The sequence below is a fragment of the Mytilus trossulus genome, chromosome 3, assembly GCF_036588685.1.
Source record: "Mytilus trossulus isolate FHL-02 chromosome 3, PNRI_Mtr1.1.1.hap1, whole genome shotgun sequence".
Lineage (NCBI taxonomy): Eukaryota > Metazoa > Mollusca > Bivalvia > Mytilida > Mytilidae > Mytilus > Mytilus trossulus.
In genome coordinates this window covers 94,076,242-94,102,386 of record NC_086375.1, presented here as the reverse complement: position 1 = coordinate 94,102,386, position 26,145 = coordinate 94,076,242, and the positions used below count along the sequence as shown (strand labels likewise).

Here is a 26,145-nt window from a genome sequence, read left to right as displayed (position 1 = left end):
GAACATTATCTTATACTTAATAGAAAAATGAAATAAAAAAATGGGGTCACCGTTCATTTACGCTCACAATCTGCCTTCGAAAGAAGCATACATTTTTGTTGATGTCCTTTTTTTCTGTTGAACTAATAGGAGAAAAAACGGTAATATCGAAATAAAAAAAGAACTAAATTACAGAAATCGCTCAAATTTTACAATTATTTAGTTTATGTACAGCTTATTTGAAAACAACAATAAAAAATATAGGTCACCGATAAGTTAAAAAAGATATTTCAATTTTAATGCTAAAAAATGGCATTTTTGCACCAAAGGGAGATAATTTGGAGCTTTTTACATGATATCTACATTTTAAAAGTCACCTGGGGTCAACACAAATTGATTTTTTGGAACGATTTTTGTACCAAATGATAAAGTTACAACTATTAAAGGTTATAAATAAAATTTGTATTGAAAAATCAATGTTTATTTTTTTTCTGAAAATCTTATACCCGCGAGCCTCCTTAACGATAAAATAAATATTATTTGAAAATTCAAACTGTTAATTTTTAATTTTTTTAATTTTTTTGGTAAAGGGTACTAGTTGGTCTAAGGAATGGGTAAAATATAGGTACCATGATTATATATATTTTTTTTTGATTTTTACAGTGCACAACATTTCAAGCCTGAAGTCTGTTAAATTGAGGAATTCATCATTTACAAAAACAAATAGGTTACCATAACGATTTGGTTGACCATTATTTCACAAATATTTATAGACATGTTGTAAATTTCTACTGGTTTCAGGCAAGTCATTGATCATATATGTACTGCATTGTTTTTCATTAGTTCAAAATTTCCCATAGATTTAGAAACAACGAAAATCCGCCATAGATTAGCAAATTACAAAACTTGTCATAGATTAGGATTGTAAAAAACTGCCATAGATTTTGGATGGCATGACGTCATATTTGCAATAGATTAGGAATCTGCTATAGATTTGAATCCTACATACATACCAAAACAAAATACCTCTATTTTACAGTTTTTGATATATCTATTTTTTCTGTGTATAATCTTTTGTATAACGTATATAAGAAGAATAACAACTTGGGAGATTTGGGGGGGGGGGGGGGGGGGGGGGGGGCACAGGAAAACATGCCCCCCCCCCCCCCCAGTTCAGGTCACCAAAAAAATAATTTCTAACATAATTTTATTGCTACTGAATCTTCTTATCTAGAGCGGAAATGAATCACAGCTTGATTTGACTTCTTAAACTGGTCGTTAATTAATGCCAGGGTCCACATGCGTGATTTATGACAACTTATCGATGGGTGTGTAAATATTGACACTTTTGTGTGTTTTTAATGTCTCTTTGGAAGCTTAAATTATGGAAAATACATATACATGTTGATTGGAATAGTACTAATTTTTATTGGTTTAAAATTATACAATACAGATTAAGATCGATTACCAGGTGAAACTCCTGATCTGTGTACCTTTACAGAATAGGTACAAATTATATGTTTAATGTTGGTATACATCTATATTTTAATAGTACTTTGTTTCTCTTCATTCCAAAATACAGTACTCACAATACCATTTTATTTAGAATTTATGTTTTTTCTCTCTTCAAAACCGTCTTTTTGTGAATTTATTCATCAATAAATCAAATAATTTATTATTCTATAATACCATACACGTTTGTTTTTTAAATGGAATGTCCTTATGATTTCCCTCCCTCTTATTTTACATGGGAAATCGACAATTGCCCCCCCCCCTTTCCACCAGTGAAATTTTACAAAAAAGTAAGTCTGGAAGCAAGGTCAAACAAATATAGAAGTGATGGTAGAAAATATTGATTGATTGTATGTTGTTTGACGTCCAGTGGCAAATATTTGATGCATGTTGAGGACAAATATAATAAAGATCTATTGGCAGAAAGAAAGTATAAAGTGAAATAAATAAAAACAATAAAAGATCTAGAAATATAAAGATATAGAAACGATGATCTGATCTGATCCTTCTAAAAACAACCAAAAAACAAAACACTCACACGCATATACCGTATATACATCTCTAAAAAATCTAAAATTTTGGTTTCATGGTGCCCCATCCAGACATCAAGGTTCTGGATCCGCCCCTGTAATCTATCATTTGAATTATTTATTTTGTGCTTGAAAATAAAAACAGAAATAGTAAAAATTAAATCTCCTATAGTCCTATAGGAGAGTTGATAATTTTCAAATTTATACATCGAATTTTAATATTTATAATGAGTTCTTATAATATTTGCTCATTGAAATCATTGAATTGGTAATAAAATAGTTTCTAAATTTTAATTAACAATCATTTCAGTAAATATTTAGACTTTGGTCAATCGAATTATTGGAAGATATATTTTTATTGGTATCCTTTTTTCTGAGAAAATTTCATTTTTTTGGTGTAAACAGAATTTCTCTCCTCATAAAGCCTTCAGTTAGTAACAGTAACTTACTGTGTACTTTGTGTTACAAAACAGGATGGACTGCCATATGATTGGTTGAATGCAGTGGTCAGGTGGTCAAATCTTAATTAACAATCCTTGAATTTAAATTATTTTTTGTTTCTTTTCAGTTAAATGCTTTTGTCACATTTTTTTTTTAATATCATATATTTAATTTTGGTTGGGAAGATTAATTAATCTTTTTGGGTTTTGAGAAAATTACGTATTTTTATCAATTTTATAGGGTGGTGGAGGGTTAGAAAATTATTTTTTAGTTGGGATGAACAGTCAATAAATTGGTTTAAAAAAAGTAAAAACTTAATGATAAATAAGTGGTTACCATGGTTACATTTAAGGATTGTTTCATATTTAATTTTAAGATTGTATTTTTTCGTTGACTAATTTTCACCATTGGTTTCAATTTTTGTTTTCAGCCCACATATAGAGAATATAAAGAGAAAAACTATCAGCATGGCAATCAACGCAAGAGTAGTAACAGAAATTCAGGGGAACGGCCTACCTCCAGTTGCTCCACGGTAAGTTATATAATATTATAATCTCTTTTCATCGAAACATAGAAAAATGTCTCAATGAATTAGTAAAACAGGTAAGAAATGGTACTGACCAATAGATTATCCTACATTTATTGTGACAAGCTGAAATGAGTGCTACATTGTATGTAAGGTCTCTTGATACATAGTTCAAGGGTTCAAAATAAACTCCCTAGAGGAACACACATACTATATACAGTGTAATCTGACTTATCCCACACCTGAGTATTAATACATCCTGCTTTAACTGACACATTGTCCTAAGGTCCAAATTATGCTGATCCTAGCAGAAAAAACCAGAGTATTCCAACACACTACTTAATCTGACATTTTTGTCCTGGTCCCCCAGTTTGTCAGATAACACAGGATACCCTGTACTGTAAGTTTGGACCATGGTCATTCTCAGGTTAAGTTCCACTAGAAAAGGAGACCTTTGTATTTTGTTTAGTGTTGTATTTTGCCAGATAATAGCTTCACATGTTCCTGGACAAAAAAGTTATCCATATATAATATACATGTAACAGTCTCAAACTTGTTTATTTCCCTGCAATGTGTCCACAAAATGGTATCTAGACCAAACATGTACAATTTCTTTTCCCCAAATGTGTCCTACCATAATATCTTCACTCAACTTTGTCAGATTTTTTCTTTGCCCAAAAGCAGTCTAATAATTGTTTTCTGCCAAAGCATGTCCACTTTTAAGATGCCGGATCGTCCATAAAATGTTGTCATGTGTAATGTGACATCAGTAATTTCTATAGCAAAATTTATGATCTATGACTTGTGGTAGTAGACTAGCTCGCATACCAGGGCTTCCAAAAATTTTCTGAGCCAGCCGGACATTTTATATCTGATCCGAATTTTAATCCCCAAGACTAAGTCACAAAAGGCAATTATGGTAATCAGATGGCCATCCCAATGATTGACATTAGATTAAAAACGATATTAAACTTAACTTTGATATGAATTTGATGTTCTGACATAAACTGTTAAAATTGGCATTGCATCATTCAAAGTGTGCACATCAGCGTGCTCATATCTGCATTAGACTCTTTAATTGTGCATAATGACGTTGTCAAGAACTTTATTTTCGTTTTTAAAGTCACATTTTTCAAAACCGGATGTTGACTTGTATGGAAAGCCAACGGGGTCAAAATTCTTAATTCGTAACTTGTCAATTTGTAACTTGTAACTGTGTAATTTCTAAATTGTTAATTCTTAAATTGTTAATTTGTAACTTGTTACTGTGAAATTCATAATGCTTAATTCGTAAATTGTCAATTTGTAACTTGCACCTTTGTAGTTTCAACATTCTTAATCGGTAAATTGTCAGTTTGTTACTTGTAACTGTCAGAGACATATAATACAATATATGTCTCTGTAACTGTGCAATTCATAATGCTTCATTCGTAAATTGTCGATTTGTAACTTGTATCTTTGTATCAAAATTCAACATTCTTCATTTGTTAATTGTCAATTTGTAACTTGTAGATTTTAAAATTCTTTATTGGTAAATTGTCTTTTTGTATATTGATGTTTTGTAACTTGTCGATTCGTGAATTGTGGATGTGTGAAATGTCGAAGTGTTAAATGTCCTCGAAGTTGTATTATGCTAACGATCATTATGACGACAGATGGCGCTCGACTCCTTCTTCTGTGAAGAAACCTCCTGTAAGTAGGAGCACCGCCATATGTAATATATACTAAACGAGTTTTAATCAAGTATGTACAGCGCATACATATAAAAGATAACAAAAATATAAATACATTGTTTGTTTTATTTGGCATGTATAAAAGGGACTCGGTTTTATATTGCCGTAACCTCGTATAAACGGATGATGTGTGTTTATAACAGCCACTTTGTTCCGGTGGAACTTTTCAACTAGTTATTTCGTTCCGATGGAACTTTCCAACTAGTTGCTTTATTCCGAGTGCAGTTGAAAAGTTCCGGAAAAAGTAACTAGTTTAAAAGTCCCGGAACAATGTAGCTAGTTGAAACATTGTTCAATATTTTTATTTCAAAATTATGGGGAACTTTCCTACTGCAAATGTTTGCACCTGATGTACATTAGTTGTCGTTTGTTTATGTAATATATACGTGTTTCTCGTTTTGTTTATATAGATTAGACCGTTGGTTTTCCCGTTGGAATGGTTTTACACTAGTAATTTTGGGGCCCTTTATAGCTTGTTGTTCGGTGTGAATCAAGGCTCCGTGTTGAAGGTACTTTAACCTATAATGGTTTACTTTTTAAATTGTTATTTGGATGGAGAGTTGTCTCATTGGCACTCACACCACATCTTCCTATATCTAGTTGAAAAATTCCGTTATGAATTACTATCTGAAAATGAAATTCTGATTCAACATTGTATAAACAAAAATTATGAAAATCAGGTTATGGTATTTTAGTTGTGTTATTGCTTGTAACAACAATTATATAAACGGAACTTTGTGACTAGTTGATAAGTTCCGTTTGAACTTTTTTAAAAGCTAGTTTTCTATTTCCAATTCGGGCTAATTCGCCGATGAAGGAGGAACTTTGTAGCTATTTGATAAGTTCCTTAAGGCAATTTTGGCTATAGTCTTTTAGTCTCTGCGTTCCGTTTTTTAAAAGTTCATTGCTGATATGTTCTTCCCTTCTTAAGCGAATTCTCTGAATGTAGCTGTCTGACAATTTAATAAGTTCGGTTTGTAATTTTGACTTGTTTGCTAGTTCCTTTTATAAACTTATTTGACAAAGAGGAACTTTGTGACTAGTTGATAAGTTCCGTTTGACTTTTGTGGCTAGCATCTTTTTTCCCCTTTGAAAACATTCAAAGATAATATGATTCACTTTCATTTTGCATCCATTCTCCAAATGGAACTTTGTGACTGGTTGATAAGTTCCGTTGGAACTTTTGGGCTAGTTTGTTAGTTCCTGTTTTGACGAATTTGGCAAAAAGGTACTTTCTAAATAGTTAATATGTTCCGTTGGAATTTTTCAACTAGTCAGTTTGTTCCGGTGGAACTTTTAAACAAGAGGAAAGAACAAAGTAACTAGTTGATAAGTTCCTCCGGAAATTTTCAGCAAGTTAGTTCTTTCCGCCCGGAACTTTCCAACGTCGGAAAAAAAAATAGCATTTACATATTACTTTAAATACTGGTCACCAAACCTAGCTGCAATGAGTTGTGTCACTTCCTTTATCAAGGTATATAGATGTGTCGCTGGAACGGGCTTCCTTATAAACTTCGCTAATATATTACTGTCACGTCTTGGCAAAAAATTTCTACTTAATATTTAACCGGGTCAAAACAAGACTAAAACATGAAATATAAGACGGTGATGGAAAGATACTATTAGTGTCCTAGGCCCGTAAATTTTGGACTCAATGTATAATGGCAGAAATGGTTTGACAAACATCATTCATTAATATTATAATCTCAATATTAAAATTTCAGAAAAGAATATAATTATCTAATAATATGTTTTAATACAAGAAACTAATGGAGGAACAGTCTTTATTTATTTGGCTCCTGAGTAATGAACATAAATCAGGAATCTGATGTTCAGTAGTTGTCGTTTGTTTATGTTATTTATACGTGTTTCTCGTTTCTTGTTTTTTTTTATATAGATTAGACTCATTTGCTCATTGTGAAGGCCGTACGGTGACCTATAATTGTTAATGTTTGTGTCATTTTGGTCTTTTGTGGATAGTTGTCTCATTGACCATCATACCACATCTTCTTTTTTATAGACTGTTGGTTCTCCCGTTTGAAAGATTTTACACTAGTAATTTTGGGGCCCTTTATAGCTTGTTGCTCGGTGTGAGCCAAGGCTCCGTGTTGAAGGCCGTATATTGACCTATAATGGATGACTTTTATAAATTGTTATTTGGATGGAGAGTTGTCTCATTATTTTTTACTACACACGTCACCTACAGAAATTTGAGAATGGAGATGGGGAATGTGTCAAAGAGACATCAACCCGACCATAAAGCAGACAACAACCGATGGCCACCAATGGGTCTTCAATGCAACGAGAAACTCCCGCATCCAGGGGAGTCCTTCAGCTAGCCCCTAAAAAAATATGTATACCAGTTCAGTGATACCGGACGTCATACTGAACTCCGAATTATACACAAGAAAAAAATAAAAAATCATACAAGACTAACGAAGGCCAGTGGGTTTTTTTGAAATCTCAAACCCCCTTCCTAATATCGCACTTTTAAACAAATTGACACCCTCTCCCCCTGACTTGTCAGAGAAAAGATCTTGCCATATCGCCGTTTGCATGAAAGAGGCAATTATCTCTTATATGCTTACACTAATTATACCCCACGCAACGAAGTTGCGGAGGGTCACTGGTGTAATGTTTTGACCCGTCTGTCTGCCTGTCCTTCCGTACGTCAGTCCATCGGTCTAGTTTCTTGTCATCGCGACTCCTCTAAAACCACACAACAGAATTTCATGATAATAAGGATATACTAAGTAGATTTGCATATAGACAAGAAATTACAATTCAATTTTTTTTCTAGAAGTTACGCCCCTTTGAACGTATGTGCTTCGATATACCTCTGCAACAGTTTATCATCGCAACTCCTCTGAAACCACACCACAGAATTTCATGAAACCTTGTAGATAATAAGGACATACTATGTAGATGTACATATCGACAGGAAATTATGATTTTTTTTCTTTTCTTGTACAACTTTTGTTTTCTAACAGTTATTTTATTTTTCCAGTGACAATGTGGGGACGTGGGGCATGTGAGCGCTTACTAAGGTTCTTTAATTTTATTTCTCCACGAAAATATTTGCACATTATTTGGTCCAGGGAATTGGCCAAATGAGTATGTATTTTGTATTTTTTATAGTAAAATGATAGCCTGGGATCCTGGCTGACTGCTCGACAGAAGAGCCAGGAGGAATACAACCTGGTTTGTCAATAGGATATTAGAATTATATTGTTACAAATTCATTGCAAATGATTTTTGATTTTTTATTTGACATGCAAATTAAAAAAAAAAATAATAGATATATTGATTAACATCGTGAATCATTTCAGTTAATAAACGATTGAAAACATGTTATATTTAGTAAGGTTGCCGGGCTATAAGGAGGTGTGGCACCAGGGGTTCATATCGGGAGTACAGGGCATTACGCAGCTTTTGAGATCGAGGAACTCGTTAATATTTTGGTCATTTGGGTTGTACATTTTTATTGTAGGAAATCTGGTAGCGGAAATTTTTAAGCTTCTTGACCAGAAAAAATCAGTAGGCATATATATTAATACATAAAATTGAGAATGGAAATGGGGAATGTGTCAAAGAGACAACAACCCGACAATATAACTGACAACTACAGAATAGAATATATATGTCAGCCCGCTTGCCTGTCACAACAAAATGGTCCGATTATAGCATTTCATTATTAATAGAAATCGTTTATTACTAGTAACTGGATTTTCCAGTAATGATGTAGCCTTTTAAAGTCGACTATATGGTATTAGTATTTGTCATTGATGAAGGCCGTATGTTGCCTATAGTTGCTTACATCGACTTTATTTGTACTGCGCGTTAGTGGATAGTTGTCTCATTGGCAAGCATACGGTTTATTACCACATCATCTCCTTATTGTATATACCTGAATAATCCAGTCGTAATATTCCACTGACCAATGACTATTTCATTAACCCCGTAATTAGGAAAGATCAATCAATGAGCTAGTCGGGATGTTTTTTTATATAGTTTCCGATCTCGAACGAAATTCCACGTCAGTAAACAAAATAAAACTATGATCCTGTAAACATGCAATTTTTGTTTTGCTTTTTTAGACGCATTTGCTGTAATTAATGGATTAAAATTATTTAGGTATAATTGTGAGCCAAAATTTGTTCCTGTGAAAAAAGTTCCAGTGGAACTAATTTCACAGGAAATATGTTCTGGGAGAACTTTTTTTACAGACAATTTCTATATTATTTGTTCCATCTCTATGAAATAAGTTCCACACTTTACCTGGTGAAATAAGTTCTTGGTTGGTGACATTTGTTCCTTACCTTATGAAATAAGTTCCATGTTTGTGAGATTTGTTCCTTACCTGGTGAAAAAAGTTCTGGATTTATGAGATTTGTTCCTCACCTGGTGAAATAAGTTCCATGTCTGTGAAATATGTTCCACTGGTTAAACAAGTTATCTTATATATATATTGAGCACTTGTCATCAGTGAGTTTAAAGTCATTATAAAAAACATGTATTATATTGATAATGGGATAAATAAAAAATGTGTAAACATCCAATTTGGATCATGTGGAGTAAAACCAAAGTTTAATAACATACTCAATTGATAATACTAATAAGACACTTCTGAATCAGGAAAGAGAAGAATAAGAAATAATATTAAAAGTCATTCCGACAAAAAAGTATTATAGTTAAAGATGAACATTTGTACTTTTTTTGAAAAGGACAGAGTGACTGAGCAATTATATTAGAAGATATAAAGAAACAAAAGACACACTCTTTTAAAACTGTGCAATGACCATAGGTCAGAACATGTTTGATTAGAACACCCATTATAGATCAACAGGAAATAAGGAGGTCCAATACCACATAACCGATAAAACATTGATATAAATTATGGTATATGATCATCCCTTTTATTTCTCATCTTCATCCTACAGTCATGCCTTCAATTACAAATGTACCCCATGCAAGCACAGTACTTATTTTCTGTGAAATAGGTTAGAGCAGAACATTTTCATTGATTTCTATAAAAAACCTTCGTTCAAGACTAGTCATCTAGTATCACAGGAACTTATTTCACTTATTTTTTTTAATTTTAATATTGGAACAAAACTCATGGTGCTGTGATACTTGTTCCGGAACTTATTTCATGCTAGGTTACAAAATTAGTTCCGGAACAAATTTTATAGTGCTGGAACATATTTTCTGTGTTATAAGTTCCGGTGGAACATATTTTCTATGAAATTTGTTCCAGCGGAACAAATGTCACGCCGGAACAAATATTTTGTTACATATATTCCACATGGTGGTACTCCGACTTACAGGAGGATTATACACAGAAGAAGGAGTCGAGCGCCATCTGTCGTCATAATGATCGTTAGCATAATACAACTTCGAGGACATTTAACACTTCGACTTTTCACACATCCACAATTCACGAATCGACAAGTTACAAAACATCAATATACAAAAAGACAATTTACCAATAAAGAATTTTAAAATCTACAAGTTACAAATTGACAATTAAAAAATGAAGAATGTTGAATTTTGATACAAAGATACAAGTTACAAATCGACAATTTACGAATGAAGCATTATGAATTGCACAGTTACAAGTAACTAAGATAAGATAAGATAACTTTATTAGCACTAACACATTGACAATAAATGGTTATGGCAACAAATTAAAGACTAACTACAATAAAATATATACAATGAAGGAGTGACAGTGGATATTATTATGAGAGAAATATATAAAAAAATAAATGAGAAGCATATACATTATTACAGAAATCAAGTACCTTTTAATAATGAGTTTCTCACCAACAAGCATTCATTCAAATAGTTGACAACAATTTTTAATATTGTTTGGGAATTACTATTTAGAATTGATATAAGCAAGTTATATGATAAGGAAGGAAATTTGTTGTTCAATAGAACATTATTTAATTTTTTAATAAGGTTATCTCTCACATATTTATAGGAGGAACATTTTAAAAGAAAGTGAAGTTCATCTTCAATGTCTCCATTGTTGCAGCAAAGACATACCCTACTCTGCTTTGGTATTTTTAGATATCGCCCTCTTTCAATAGATAAAGTATGAGCACTTAACCTCAATTTACATAATGTTGATCTATCACTTTTGGATTTGCATTGATCAACATACGATGGTCTTTTATTTGGTTTATAAAGTATATTAAAAAAATTCAATTTTTTATTTTGATTGATGTCAGTTTCTTGCTTTTGGAAGGCTATATCATTAATTCTTTCTTGAATGGGTTTTAAATACATCTTAATATCAATAGGATTTAGATTAATAAAATGAAATCCAAGTCTTGAAATGAGATTTTTCATATTTATTATCCAAGAGTTATTTTTTTCAGTTGCTTTATAAATTTTTTGGGCAAGTGAATTATTTGATTCAAGTATATGAAGCCAATATTTTATTGCTGAAAATTCTATTTTGGTATATAAAGGCAATCTATTTAGCTCGGCTAAACATGCAGCATTTGATGCTTTACAATGTATTCCTAGAATTTCTTTAATGAATTTATACTGCAAGTGTTCAAAGGGATCTGAATCCCTGTGCTGTTTGCCTATTCCCCATACTTCACTACCGTATAGAGCAATAGGCACAACTAGGGAGTCAAATAATTTTTCTAATAGCTTGCATTGGTTATTAAGTCCAATTGTTTTTTTTATTTTAAAAAGTGCTTTTCTACCCTTTTCAACAAGCAATGAGCTGCACAGATTTAGATTTCCTGTGTGCTGCAGTGTCATGCCAAGGTAGCAGTATGATTTGACAGTTTCCAGGAATTCATTATTATATTTAAAAAAATTATTATGGGTTTTTCCATTTGAGTTAAATATAATGACTTTTGATTTGTTTATGTTGACTTCTAGTTTCCAGCATTTACAAAAATCACTAAGAACATTTAAAGCTGTTTGTAGTCCCTTTTCAGAATTTGATAATAAAACTATATCATCTGCAAATAAAAGGGAATTTATTGTTGTATCTCCAATTACAATGGGATCTGTATTAGCATCTTGGAGACTTTTTACCAAATTATTTATGTAAAGATTAAATAATAAAGGACTGAGAACATCTCCCTGTTTAACGCCACGGTTGGAGATAAATTCTTCACTGAGACCATTTTGGAATTTAATTCTACATGTAGTATCGTCATACATAGAATGAATTATATTAAAAAGTTTACAGGGTAATTTAAGTTCTAAAAGGATATAAAATAATCCATTTCTCCAAACTGTGTCAAAGGCCTTTCTGAGATCAACAAAGGCAGCAAACACCTTCTGTTTCTTATTTTTCTTTTGTTCTATAATAGATTTCAAGGTGAATATGTGATCTGAGGTACGGGATTTTTCTTTAAATCCAATTTGGTTTTCATTAATAATGTTGTGTTCATTCATGAATTTTGTAATTCTCATATATATAATTTTATTGAATAATTTTCCAAGATTGGAGGTTATAGAAATACCTCTGTAATTTGAAGGGTCTAGCTTATTGCCCTTTTTGTGTATTAATGAAATGAAACTTTCATTCCATATCTTAGGAAATGTTCCTTCTTTGAAGATTAGGTTAAATAATTTAGTTAAAGGGTCAACTAGTACAGGTAAACCATATTTAATCATTTCATTTGAAATCAAGTCCTTTGCACTGGATTTGCCATTTTTTAAGGTTTTAGAGGCTTTGATTATTTCATCTGATGTTATTGGTTGGTTATAGGACATATTTATATTATTGTTTTTTAGTGCAGTTATAAGCTCATCTAATTTTTTAAGGATAGTTTGGTGAAATTTATTGTCCTTTGGTTGAGCTTCACAAGAATTTAAATTTTTGAAGAAGTTATAGAATGTTTGCTCGTCTAGTTTTTCAGTAGTATTATTTTCTGATGCTCGTTTCAATTTATTAAGTAAGTCCCAGAAGGATTTTGGGTCACTTTTGATATTATTGGACAGATCTGAACATATTTTATTCTTGTATAATTTTTCTTCTTGTTTACATTTTCGCCTCAATTTTGAGCGATAAGAGTAGTATTCTTTTCTGTAAGCTCCATTAAATGGAAATTTATTTATAAGAAAGGCATAGTGCTTAACAGTTTTATATAAGTCATCACATGAACCTGAAAACCAGGGTTTTCTTTTTGGTTTATTTGTTTGCTTTTTAAGGCGCCCTTTGATAAATTTGGCCGAAGCCAAAGCTGTTTCTTGAAGAATTGTGTTTAAGTCATTAACAGCCTCATTACAATTTAAGTATTTTCTACTGAGAAATTTTCCGAGTTTGGTACTAGTATTTTTATCCTGTATTAGTGTAGAGTAACGATTTATAGCTTCTGAATCCCATAAAAATTTACCTGGGAGTGGTTTTAAATAAGTTTGTTGGGTTTTAGTATTGTCATAAAAAGATGTTAACAAGCTACAGCTTATTGCACAATGATCTGATAATGTTGTAAAGTCATGTACAGTAAAACTATTTATGGCATAAACATGTAATAAATTTGCAGATGCAACTGCATAGTCAACAACACTAGAACCATTATATTTTATACAAGTATATTTACCAAGTAGATCGCCAATTGTTCTACCATTCAAAATTCGTAGCCCAGCTTCTTTACAGAGCTCGATTAATAATTTGCCACTCTTATTTGGCCTTTTATGATCAAGATTATTTCTTGGTGTACCTATATCATATATATAGCTATCATCCTCAGCATGAGGATAAATAGATTCATCAGAGTATACAAAGTCTGGTGTTGTGCTAGTGTAGGCATTAAAATCGCCTTGAATCAATACTTCACCATATTGACTATAGTTTTCTATATTACAGAGTAATTTTGAATACATTTCTTCAATATCTTTTGGTTGCCCAGAAGAATTTTCTGGGGAAAAATAGATAAAAGCAAGATATATATCTTTTGGAAGATTAAAAAACTTATGGTTTAGCTTTACCCACTGGATATCACTATGTTCATTAGGAAGCTTAGTCAAACCTTTGATCAAAGAAAGTTTGGCATATATTGCAATTCCACCAGAATTACGTCTTGCTTTTTTATGTTTAGATCGACTACTGTTGCAAATAAGTGCATAATCTGGTATATTCAAAGTAGTTCCACTGTCACTCCATGTTTCAATTAAACTAAATAGATGCATATTAGATATAATATTCAAAAAAGCAGGGTCCTTAATTTTGTCTTGATTTAAGCCCTGGATATTCCATAAACCAATTTTCAGGTTATTCGTGGTCATTGTTAAAGAATCAATGATGGTTAAGATGTTGGGAAGTTTTGTAATAAATTGGATTTTTTAAGGCATGATTGCATGTGTTTAGATGTTGGTTTGGTTATATGTAAAGGATCTAAATGAAGATATTAAATACCTTAATGAATGTCCTATGGTCTAGGTACCTTTTTATAATAGTATAAGAAACAAAACAAAACAAAAACAAAAACAAAAAGTTAACAATTTACTTTAAAGGTGCATTAAGAAGTCAATTATTGACATTTTTGGTGTAAAGAGAGATAACTCTAATTCATAAGTAAGCTTGAATAAAAAGATTGATAAAAAGATACATAAAAATAAAATGAAGATATAATAACTGTTGATGATGCACAGGTAACAAACTGACAATTTACCGATTACGAATGATGAAACTACAAAGGTGCAAGTTACAAATTAACAACTTACGAATTAAGCATTATGAATTTCACAGTAACAAGTTACAAATTAACAATTTAAGAATTAACAAAGTTAGAAATTACACAGTTACAAGTTACGAATTAAGAATTTTGACCCCGTTGGCTTTCCATAGACTTGACAATGGTAAAACATGGACCACAAAACGGATACGTAAAATCCGTGTACGTTTACATAGCACGACTGAGCAAAGAAGCTCTTTCCACGTTATTTCTTCAACAAAATACTTGAAATGAACATTAGGTACAGGTATTAATGATAGTTTTAGAATTTTGAAGAAATGTAGGATGCATAATTGAATTTCCCACCTCTGCACATGCGCACACGTGTTCTTGTTCATACAACGTAGTTCTGACGATTTTTTCATGTAAAACCTTTTTAAATGTTTCAAGAAATCAAGTTAATAAATGAATTTATTATAAATTTGATCTTTTGGACTAAATCAATTAGAAACAAACCGCTGAAATGTACGAAAGTAATTGTGAATGGACAGATTAATTTATACGATGTCCGGTACTAAAATTAGTTTACCTGTCACCTGAACCGGTAGTTTTCAGCTGTCCAACAACTAATTAGCCGTGATTAAAATTAGAAAGTATTGAAGTAAGGGTTGTTTTGATAGTAATTAATCAACATGTCACTTTTATGACCGGAAATGTATGGCTGTTAAAGGCAAAATGTTGGGTCAAAAAGATCGTGAATTATATTAAAATGACCGAAAAAGCCTTGAAAACTAAAAAGTATATGACCGTTTCATGCTTTTCCCAGCCGGTCTTTTACCGGACATTATACAAATGACCGGAATATATGACCGTTTTGGAAGCCCTGTTGCATACTAAAAATCAGATCAATATGTGAAAGCATTTAGAATAAAAAAAATGTCTAATTGTTCATTTGGGGAATAACAGTATGACAGATGAGGATAACTCTATGTAGCCACAACCAAAGTAAGTGGGACCTGAGGTTCAAAAAGTCAATTGAAGCTATTTCAAATTGTCAACTTTGTCATAACTTGATAAACAAAAGAATAATCAACATTTGTGGTGTGAGTCTAGCTTTAGAAAGCATATGGTGGCCTATACTTGATTTACATATCCACTTCATTTAAACTCTGGTGATTAGTTATCTAATGAGCATTCATACCACTTCTCCTTATTAATATATATTGGTAAAACTGAGATAAAAAAACAAAATCATGTGAACTTTGTAATATATCTTGGCAGTGCCCACACTTTTTATTTGACCTTCTATTTTGCTTCAAATTAAAAAAATACCTTAACAAGCTACTGTCCTTAATTCTGTCCCCTTTTTAAATAAAGGGATGCCACCACACGAAAGCACTCGCATCTGCAAAGTGGAAAGGGATTAATATCAGTTGCAACAACTTGTTTCCCAATCCACTCTTAATTAAATATGATAAGCTAAACTTAGAAAAGAGCACCTTTTAAATAACAGAAAAAAAGAACCTTAGATAACCTAATCCAAAAATATTTCGTTTTGTTCACTTTGAGTCTTGACTTGTATGTCCTGTGGTTTAATCTCTACTGAATTGGATTTCTAAAAACTGTTATAACCAACACTTTTAAATTAAGGTAGACACTCTTGGGTGTTTTTAAAAAAAATAAAAAAAACACCTCAAAACAGAGACAAAATTTACAAATCTATTTTACCACCGTTAGGACTTCTGAACTTATTCGACAAATCCACCCAGCCTCATAAAAAAAAAGCATTTATTACTAATGTGTAGGCAGTATTGAGTGAGAGAAAAAAGTTTTGACATGTTTTCACTATCATACTTCTTCTATGATGTAGATATTTAATTGAAGAAGCAATATAGGTTACAATTTGACAGTATAAAAGTACAAATGTTTAACAAAATGTTTTCAAAGATTCAAAGGAATTTCAGACATAAAGGACTAGAAAATAAGGGGACTTAATTTGTAAGTTTCATTTGTTGTCTCCCCTTTAAACAAAATATTGCTTTAACTAGTCTAATTTGATGATTTGTGAACCAATATAAAAGTGAATGTTTCGTGGGTTGTCTTCCTTAATAATAACTTGTCAATTCATGTTGAATGAAAAATATTTTACACAGAAATATTGACTTAATCCAATAATTAGTTTCTAAAACTTTATGACCCATGTATGTAAAGTATATAAAAAATATAAAAAGCTCAGAAAGAACTGCATAAAATTGTGACAACTTTTGTCTTCTAAAAAGGAATATGTAAGTACATAAATGGACAGTCTGTATTCAACTTCGTCAAAATTATCTCCTTATCAGAGGGGGGATAGGACCTTTATCAGGACTCTGGGATGTCCCACTGCCCCAGCTTGTCTGGCAAAACAGCCGTTGGACATCAGAGTAATCTCGGACTAAGCTAGCTGAACTACCTTTTCATGGAAGAACTACGAATTGGCGGTATTTTAAAGGAAAATCACTCATGAAATCAATTTCAAGGCTACGAAATGCAGGGTCATTTTCTGAAATCCTGGGTGATCCCTCAGAATTGTAAAAATCTTGGGTCACATCCGCAGGATATAGGTCAGTTGACAGGTATGCCTTATTTTGCCAGCTAATTTTTACACATCAAACTGGAAGCCATTGTATGGATTAATAGTCCAGTCAAACTAAGATTTAACCTCAAACTAATTGCAACAGAAAATGTCCTATAGCATTTTACCCTTTATAATACACTGAGAATAGTCCCATCAAATCTAACTTGAAGAAAACTCAAAATCAGCACTTTTAATTTCATATGGAAATTAAAATTGGAAGGTGAGATAACTCCGCAAAATTGAGTCTCTTTTTGGTTAGTTTTTGGTTGATTTTCTTGAAATTTATGTATAATACGATACTTTGATGGGGTTATAAGTTTGTATTTGACTACCAGTAAATTAAAAATCTCCTGCTCGTGAAATGTACAAAACAGAAGTGTCAAGTCAAATGCGGATTTAGGCTGGGGCATGGCAGACGTGTGCCCCCTCCCTAAGATTTGCAAAACATGGGTTGTCCTTAGCTCAATAAAGTATCTGAACAGACAACGAAAATTGATGGCGTCCCATTGCATCTGTTTTAATTACAACGTGATAACTTATAAACTGACCTACGGTAACTTTATTTATCAGTTCTTAAATATATTATACTTCAAAGAAAGGTGTCAAACGCGGTACTACGTTTAATGACAAATATCATAGGCTTTTGGCAGTTAAAGTAAAACAATTGCTACATTGTAGTTGTGGTTTTTATAAACAATTTCTTTGATCACAGTTCCATAACATCCCTAACTCACTTCTCACAAAGAAGGTGAAAGTGCCCTACCCATGATTGGGTTGGTTATTTCATCATTGCACGGCCAAGGAAACAGACCAGGTTAGATTTTTAGCTCACCTGGCCCGAAGGGCCAAGTGAGCTTTTCCCATCACTTTCCGTCCGTCGTTAAATTTTACAAAAATCTTCTCCTGAAACTACAGGGCCAAATTAAACCAAACTTGGCCACAATCATAATTGGGGTATCTATTTTGCAAAATGTGTCCGGTGACCTGGCCAACCAACCAAGATGGCCTCCATGGCTAAAAATAGAACATAGGGGTCAAATGCAGTTTTTGGCTTATAACTCAAAAACCAAAGCATTTAGAGCAAATCTGAAAAGAAACAAAATTGTTTATCAGGTCAAGATCTATCTGCCCTGAAATTTTCAGACAAATCGGACAACAGGTTGTGTGGGTTGCTGCCCCTGAATTAGTAATTTTAAGGAAATTTTGTAGTTTTTACTTATTATCTTGAATATTATTATAGATAGAGATAAACTGTAAACAGCAATAATGTTCAGCAAAGTAAGATCTACAAATAAGTCGGCATGACCAAAATTGTCAGTTGACCCATTAAGGAGTTATTGCCCTTTATAGTAAATTTTTAACCATTTTTCTAAAATTTTAGTATTCTTATATAAAACCTTCTCCTAAAACTACGGGGCTAAATTTAACCAAACTTAGGCACAATCATCATTCGGGTATCTAGCTTTGAAAATGTGTGGTGTGACCCTGCCAACCAACCAAAATGGCTGCCATTGCTAAAAAGAGTACATAGGGGCGAAATGTACATTTTAGCTCATATCTCTAAAACCAAAGCATAAAAAGCAAATCTGACGGCGGATAATTGTTTATCAGGTCAAGATCTATCTTCCCTGAAATTTTCAAACAAAACAGACAACCTGTTGTTGGGTTACTGCCCCTGAATTAGTAATTTCAAGGAAATTTTGCAGTTTTTGGTTATTATCTTGAATATTATAATAGATCGATATAAACTGTAAACAGTAATAATGTTCAGCAAAGTAAGATCTACAAATAAAGCAACATGGACCAAAATTATCAGTTTACCCCTTAAAGAGTTATTGCCCTTTATAGTCATTTTTTAACAATTTTCATAAATTTTTGTAAATTTTGAATATATTTTCCACAGTAATTACTGGGCCAAGTTCATTATAGATAGAGATAATTGTAGCAGGAAGAATGTCCAGTAAAGTAAGATCTACAAACACATCATGATCACCAAAACACAATTTTGTCATGAATTTATCTGTGTCCATTGTTTAATATGCACATAGACCAAGGTAAGCGACACAGGCTCTTGAGAGCCTCTAGTTCTTAATGAAAGATAGAAATACTGGGTCAAGCAAAAGGTTAGTTTATTAATTTGTATCATTATTTAATTCCTCTGTATCAATATATGTTTCTCTCTTGCAACCTGTAAAGTTTGCCGAAGCATGCATAAACGGAAACGCCCCAAACTGTACTTCTGTATTACAAAGGACCTCATGAATTAAAAGATATCTTCGTAAGGATCTCATTATTTTTTGCGCATTTTACTTATAAATGGACTTAGTTTTTCTGTCAGAAACATTGAACATTCGATTTTTATAAATTTTAGATTTTTCATTTCCATGTTATGAAGTTTTATCCTCAAAAAAAGGGAGATTTTCCAGTTTTCGGACAATCACTCAAAAATGATTCCATCAACTTTAATGAAAATTTGGTGAGATGTTTATATCTATTGACGTATGCTAGGGGCATAACATGAGCATGCTTATAACACAACTCTATTTATATTTTTTTCAAAGGGTCAAAGTTTACATTGTGAACATTTAACAAGCCAAATTAGTTTTAGTCAAGGTCTTGGGTACAAGCTTAAGGGGACTTTACTGAGGCATATGTAGAAGTTTTGTGTTACAATGCCTTTGTACATGTATAAGCAGAAAAAATAACATGTAAATTAAAGATACTTATCTGTTTTGAAATCAACAACTGTTGACCTCCAGAGGTTAAGTTATTTGTTTTGTAGTGTTGCTGTTTCATTGTTGTTCACCCGTTATTTTTTTTTATTGATATGCTGAAGATAGACCTGTTCCCCAAGATACATTAAATGAAATTAAAAAAATCAACTATTTTTTTTATATAGGGGAAACTTAATTTTTATAAGCCCATTTACAGGACGTATTATGGTATACCATTGTCCGTCCGTCTGTCCATCCTTCATCAACATATGGACATTAACTCAAAAACAGCACAGTGTATTACACAACAGCAAGAAATCTTTGAATTCAATTCATTATAACCAATTTCAAGTTCTTTGACTGCATTTATTCAAAACCCTATAACATGTCAAATATTTAATTACAATCTAAATTTAGACCTGTATCAAGCTTGAATATTATTTCCATTTTTGCCCCAACTGTTCAGGGTTGGACCTCTGCAGGTGTATACCTAGTTGTTCTCAGCGAAGCATTTTATTCCCTTATAGAGGAAATATTAAACAATAGAATTGGTAATGATTCAATGAGAGTATTTCATTTTTATAAATTGCACAGAAAAATAACAAATAAAAAGACGATAGGGGTCACATGCCTTACTTTTTTTCAAGAATTCAATTTGTCCTGTAAATTTTAATACAATTATCTCCCCTTGATTTTAAAAGGATTTTTCTTAAAATCGACACTTATTTTTTTGACAGTTAAAACCTTTATTTCAAGTTTTAGAATTACCATTAAACTTACAAATTTCATGTATAGTAAGAGACTCCCCTTCTTTTTCTGTCAATTATAAGGCAGCTACCATTTGATTTTTATGGTGGGGCTAGGATGAAATTAAAAAAAAATAGGCAGGACAGGAGTTTTGAGTAAAAAAAAAGGCAGGATGAGACACTTGCAAAAAAAAAAGTCAGGACGACAATTTATGTAAAAAAAGTCAGGATAAACTTTTAAAACAAAGCAGGACCGGATAGAGTGAAAAATAAAAAGGCAGGACAGAGATTACAACTAAAAAAAAAAAGGACAAAATTTTTCATCCTAGCCCCCCCCCCCCCGATAAAAATCAAATGGTAGCTCCCTAAGTAAATATTGTGTATACTGTGGATTCAGTATTATTTGTTGGATACAAGTTTTTGTGGTTTTGTAGCTACCATTGTACCACACATTCAAATGTTCAACAAATTACAAATTTTCTATAGGGTTTGCCTGAAAAGACTCAGGAAAAACCAAGAAATCAAATATCCATGAAAAAGCAAGTTTTCCTTAATACATGAAAATTGATACCCACTAAAATAAATAAATCCACAGCTACATTAATATATTAGAATTTTAAAGTTAGCAGTTAAACTTCCTTGTTTGGTTCTCCAAATGTTTTGATTAGATTGCCTCTGATGAGTAATTGTGTGGATAAAACAGTGTGTTTATCATGTGGTTCCCCTTTAAAATGTTTGCCTCATAAACAGCTGTATGATCAGAATTGGAAATGTTAAAGAATGCTTACATAAAGGTTCCTGAATGTTTTTCCAGCCATTTTTTTTATATTATCTAGAAATAAATGGTATGATTGCCATTAATACAAATATTAAAACCTTAGAATAAAGATAGCTGGACTATTAATACATGTAATAGGGGGCGCACTACGTTTGCCCGCATTTGGGGATTAAAATGTTTTATGTTTGCGCGCATTCATTTTACAGGTAAACTCTGGTAAAAATATAAATAAAAATTCACCTAAATTATAATTCACTTTATATTTTTTTATTTTCATAATAAATATATGACTATAAAATATTAATTTTGAAAATATTTCTTAATTCAAATTATATATTGTTCATCTTGAATTCTAACTAATTATATATACTAAAAGTGATCACTATAAACTCTGAAGTATAGCTTAAAGCATACATGTAACAGTAACTTCATTGCGAATGTTTAAAAGAGAAAAGTGTTTCAACGAATAGTGATCGTTAGTGAATAATTTAAGTTAGTCTGTAAAGTTACACGAAGGCATATACATGGAGTTTCTGCACGTACAGACATGTAAAGTTTAATGAATTTATCAATACTTTTACCTTTAAGATAAGCTATGTTTCATCATTTTAACATTTTTATATGTACATGTTTCTAGGATTTAGTGCTTGTGCATAATAAAACAGACTTATCTTGCTCGAAATCCCACTTCCATCTCATCGTTGGTGAGCAGGGCACTAAGACTAACGGAATGAGTACTTATACTTGTAAAAAATTGAACAAATTATAAATAAATAATTATTATTACCTGTATTTTACCCGAGTTTACCTGTCAAAAAATGCGTGCAATTGTAATCAAAAGCTGCGGGCAAACGTAATGATTTTTGCACGCAAATGTTATGGTAATGCGCGCAAACGTAATTCACCGGTAATAGGTCTCTTTTTACATATGACCTTCAAAGACAACAAAATCCTATGCTGAAGTGTTATATCTCTGAAAGTCCAAGATGATAAAATATGAAACAGTTTTGTAGAATAGCCTGATTAAGACTGTAATATTATGAAGTAAAAACAATGAACATCACAGGATTAAAGATTTTTTAAGATGTAGGTGGGTTGGAAGGTTTTGGCCTGTGGTCAAAACTGGAAATAGAATTAACATGAATATTCTTTCCAAACAAATGCAGGATACAGCTGTGTACTAAAATAAAAATGAATAATTGTGTTAGCAAAAAAACATAAAAATGCAAAAAATAACATGAATATTCTTTCCAAACAAATGATATTTATCCAGTGCACTCCTGACAGTTAAATTTTAAATGTTTAAAATGCTCGGGCGAACCTCACATTTTAAATTGAAAATTTAGCTGCCTCGAGTGGATAAATATCATATCACACTTGATGGTTTATAATTATAGCTAAATCAATTACCAGATTAATGAAATATGTCAATTTTTGTGAAAATTTATGTACAAAAGAGGGAAGAAAGATACCAGAGGGACAGTCAAACTCATAAATGGAAAATAAACTGACAACACCATGGCAAAAAATAAAAAAAGACAAACAAACAATAGTACACATGACACAACATAGAAAACTAAAGAATAAGCAACACGAACCCCACCAAAAACTAGGGGTGATCTCAGGTGCTCCGGAAGGGTAAGCAGATCCTGCTCCACATGTGGTACAAGTGTTTTCATGACATCATAAGTAAGACAAATTGGGACTTGCCACAAACTTGAATGAAAACTTGTTAATATTAGATAGGAGATAATATAACTGGTATGTTGACAAAAGACTAGAACTTTAAACATCAAATTGACCTTTCTGACTTTGATATTTAGTATGTAGAGCTCTCAGGCTCTGTTTTCAATTGGCCTTTTCAGAATCTAAAGAACTATGGGTAGTCTAATTGTTCGTACACCAAAGTGAAATATCGTCACATCATTGGTTAAATTTCAGTTGTTTGGATGTTTTTAACCAATCAAGACGCTTTGGTGTACACTTTTGAAAGTATTACCCAGAATGCATTAGATTCAGAAACGGTCAATTGTCTAAAATGAGTTGGAAAACAGGACGATTTCTCAACTAGTTTTTCTGCCTGTTTTTTAAACATGCACGAAAATTTGAAAAAAGACCTTTACCTTACTTGCTCCTTGAACTATGAAATCTTATTTTCTGAAACAGTGAACAATTTCTATTTATTTTCTTTGTCACTGTAAATTCAGAATTTGTGATTTTTTTTTTAAATGGATGATTTGGTACTTTCTTAAAAATGTAATAATTTCTGAATTTACAGTATCTCAATGACCTTGTTTCATAATCAATTTGACATGTGAATGTTATGTTAAAAAAAAGTGGGAAAGCAGATTATGTATTATATTCAATATATTATATTTCAGTGTGAGGAAATACGTGGACAACCAGATGAACAGGCGTCTCCGACGAGTTGGTATGCCATACGGCTATGTGGCTCCACGACTAGAGGCACCACGATGCTCTCGTCGTCTTTTAGGGTTGGAGCCAGAACCAGTACTTGTTCCAGTTGCGTCTCCTGAGCTGCCAAGAAATGATCAACCTGAACATTTCGAAGCAGTTATTGTACCTCAGGCACGATTATTCTCTGTCATGGTTCCTGAAGCAGCTATTCAAATTGCTGATGACGAGGATGATATAGTCGAGGTTGAGATAGCTGGCGAGGAGCTCTCGGTTCTGGAGTCAACTCTGGAGGAGGAAGAGGTCATTGAGCTGTCTGTGCTGTGTGGTATAGACACAACGGTGGAGGACCCAGCCGACTGGTTCCTGGAGGAGACTGTGTCTTTCCTGCCAACAGAGGAGGAGACTGTTGTGTTCGAGGAGGTAGTGGACGAGGATGCAACAACCTACCACGCTGAAGAGACTGTCTGGTATGGTCCTGAAGATGTTGAGGTTCCAGCCACTCCAGTCACACCGTATGTTGTTATAGGTAATGATGTAGGTGTTCCTTTGGACTGGGAGGTGATCCCTGCTCCAGTGGTTGATGTTGCTCCTGTCCCTGAGGCAGCTGGGAGGTTTGTTGGGTGGAGACAGGTGGCTAGAGTGCTAGGCTGCCTTGTTACTTCATACCAAACTGTCTCAGCTGTCTAATTTTTTTGTTAATTTTTGGTAAATACATATACATTTTGTATATTTTCTTTAAAAAAGTAAAATTGGAAATGTTTAAATTTTTGCTTTAGTTTGAAAAAAAAGATTGGAAAAGTATAAATTTTTGTTTTAGTTTAAAAAAAAATGTTTAGAAAAGTTAATTTTTGAAACTTGATTTTTTTTGTTTTCATGTATGGTCATTCAGTTTATTTTTGAAAGATTTTCATTCTTTGCTAAATAACACAATTTCTTCAAACTTCAAAATATTTTTTTTATAATTTTGGCTATTTTTAAATCATTAAAGTTTTATGAAATTATTTTGTTGTAATTTAAATGAAAGTTTTTAATGTTTAATTTACAGAACTTGGAAATTTATAAAGAGTGTGTGTCTGTCTTTTTGTAACCACTGTTCTTTTTATCCAACACATGTGAAACTGTCAAAATGGATCACCACAATTATCAGTCAGGTCAAGGTCAATCAGTATAGATATCCAATCATTTCAGGTCAACATTTTCATTGACATTTGGTCATAGGTTAGAGGTTTAGAAGTTTAGGTCAACATTGCCAAGAATAGAATGGTCATATACTCCTTTATAGGGTAGAGGTCTACTAGAGTTAAGATCAAACTATTTGTAAGAATGGTTATTTGCAAGGTCAAAGATATGCACTGCAGGTCAAGGTCAATGTTTACTTCTACAGAATGATTATATCTGTTAGCAGGATCACAGATATGATTAATTGCTTAAAAGCAACAAGCACATGTAAGTAGCATATTCCTGCTAAACAGCTTTACAAATATGTGTACCTATTTTCACAAATAAGAACAAAAATAGCTCCCTTCCCCAAGGGTTGACTCAGGGGTATAGAAATATTTTAAAGTTGCATCTAATACCTGAGTAACTTTTAACCCAAAGTGTGACAGACAAACAAACGAATGGACCAACAAACAGACGAACGGGTTAGACCAGAAAACATAATGCCCATGTATAAGGCATAAAAATCCAGCATAACAGTGCAACATTTCATTTCGCTTTTGAAATTTTGATGAAAAATGCAAAATATTTCCTTTGACTCAGTTAAAACATTTAAATTGTCACCACCCTTTAGAAAGAAAATGAACATTAAAGTCCCCTACATAAATTTCATAGTTTAAATAAAGGGAATTTTTTTTCAGCAATTTTCACTTCTGGTTGAAAGGATAAAATTACCACTTCTGGTGATCATTTATAAAAAGTAACAGATCAGAAGTAAAACAAAAAATAAAAATATCACTTATTTCCTATTAAACATCCTTAAAATTTTGCATTTGTTCATTTTGACCTTGACCACTCTTTTAATATTTAATAAAATATTAAATAAGGTTTCTGTATCTTAATTTGGCAGCTTCTGATAAATTAAAGAATATATTTGGTATACATCAATGAGGGGTACTTAACAAACAACAAAAACAAGGCATCCTTAGGTCAACATAGTCTTCAACAAAGATCGGCATCTTTACAATATGTTTAGTGTTTATAGTTCAAAATTAGTCGACAAAATTAACTAAATTTCTATAAAGAAAAATGTTGACAAAATTAAATATATAAATATGTATTAAAAGAAAAATGTCAACAAAATTTATTACTAAATATCTATAGAGAATAGAGTCGATTAAATTTACTAAATATCTGTAAAAAAAAAGTTGACAAAATTTACTAAATATCTATAAAGAAAAAAGTCGACTAAATTTTACTAAATATCTATAAAGAAAAAAGTCAACAAAATTTATAAAATATCTATAAAGAAAAAAGTCCACAGAATTCACTTAATA

General features: G+C 32.1%; 1 protein-coding gene across 1 annotated transcript; it reads left to right on the top strand.

The window, feature by feature from the left end:
* Positions 1-1,156: 1,156 nt before the first annotated feature.
* LOC134712903 (uncharacterized) lies at positions 1,157-25,855 on the top strand. Its single transcript, XM_063574896.1, has 2 exons — positions 1,157-2,994; positions 23,614-25,855. Exons 1-2 carry the CDS (start codon positions 2,930-2,932, stop codon positions 24,335-24,337), a joined length of 789 nt encoding a protein of 262 aa, XP_063430966.1. The 5' UTR covers positions 1,157-2,929; the 3' UTR covers positions 24,338-25,855.
* Positions 25,856-26,145: the final 290 nt, after the last annotated feature.

Bases quoted from the DNA above. Each gene is read 5' to 3' on its own strand.
- LOC134712903 (XM_063574896.1), top strand. From the start codon at position 2,930: ATGGCAATCAACGCAAGAGTAGTAACAGAAATTCAGGGGAACGGCCTA. The intron at 2,995-23,613 runs GTAAGTTATATA...ATTATATTTCAG, and splicing joins CTACCTCCAGTTGCTCCACG to TGTGAGGAAATACGTGGACA.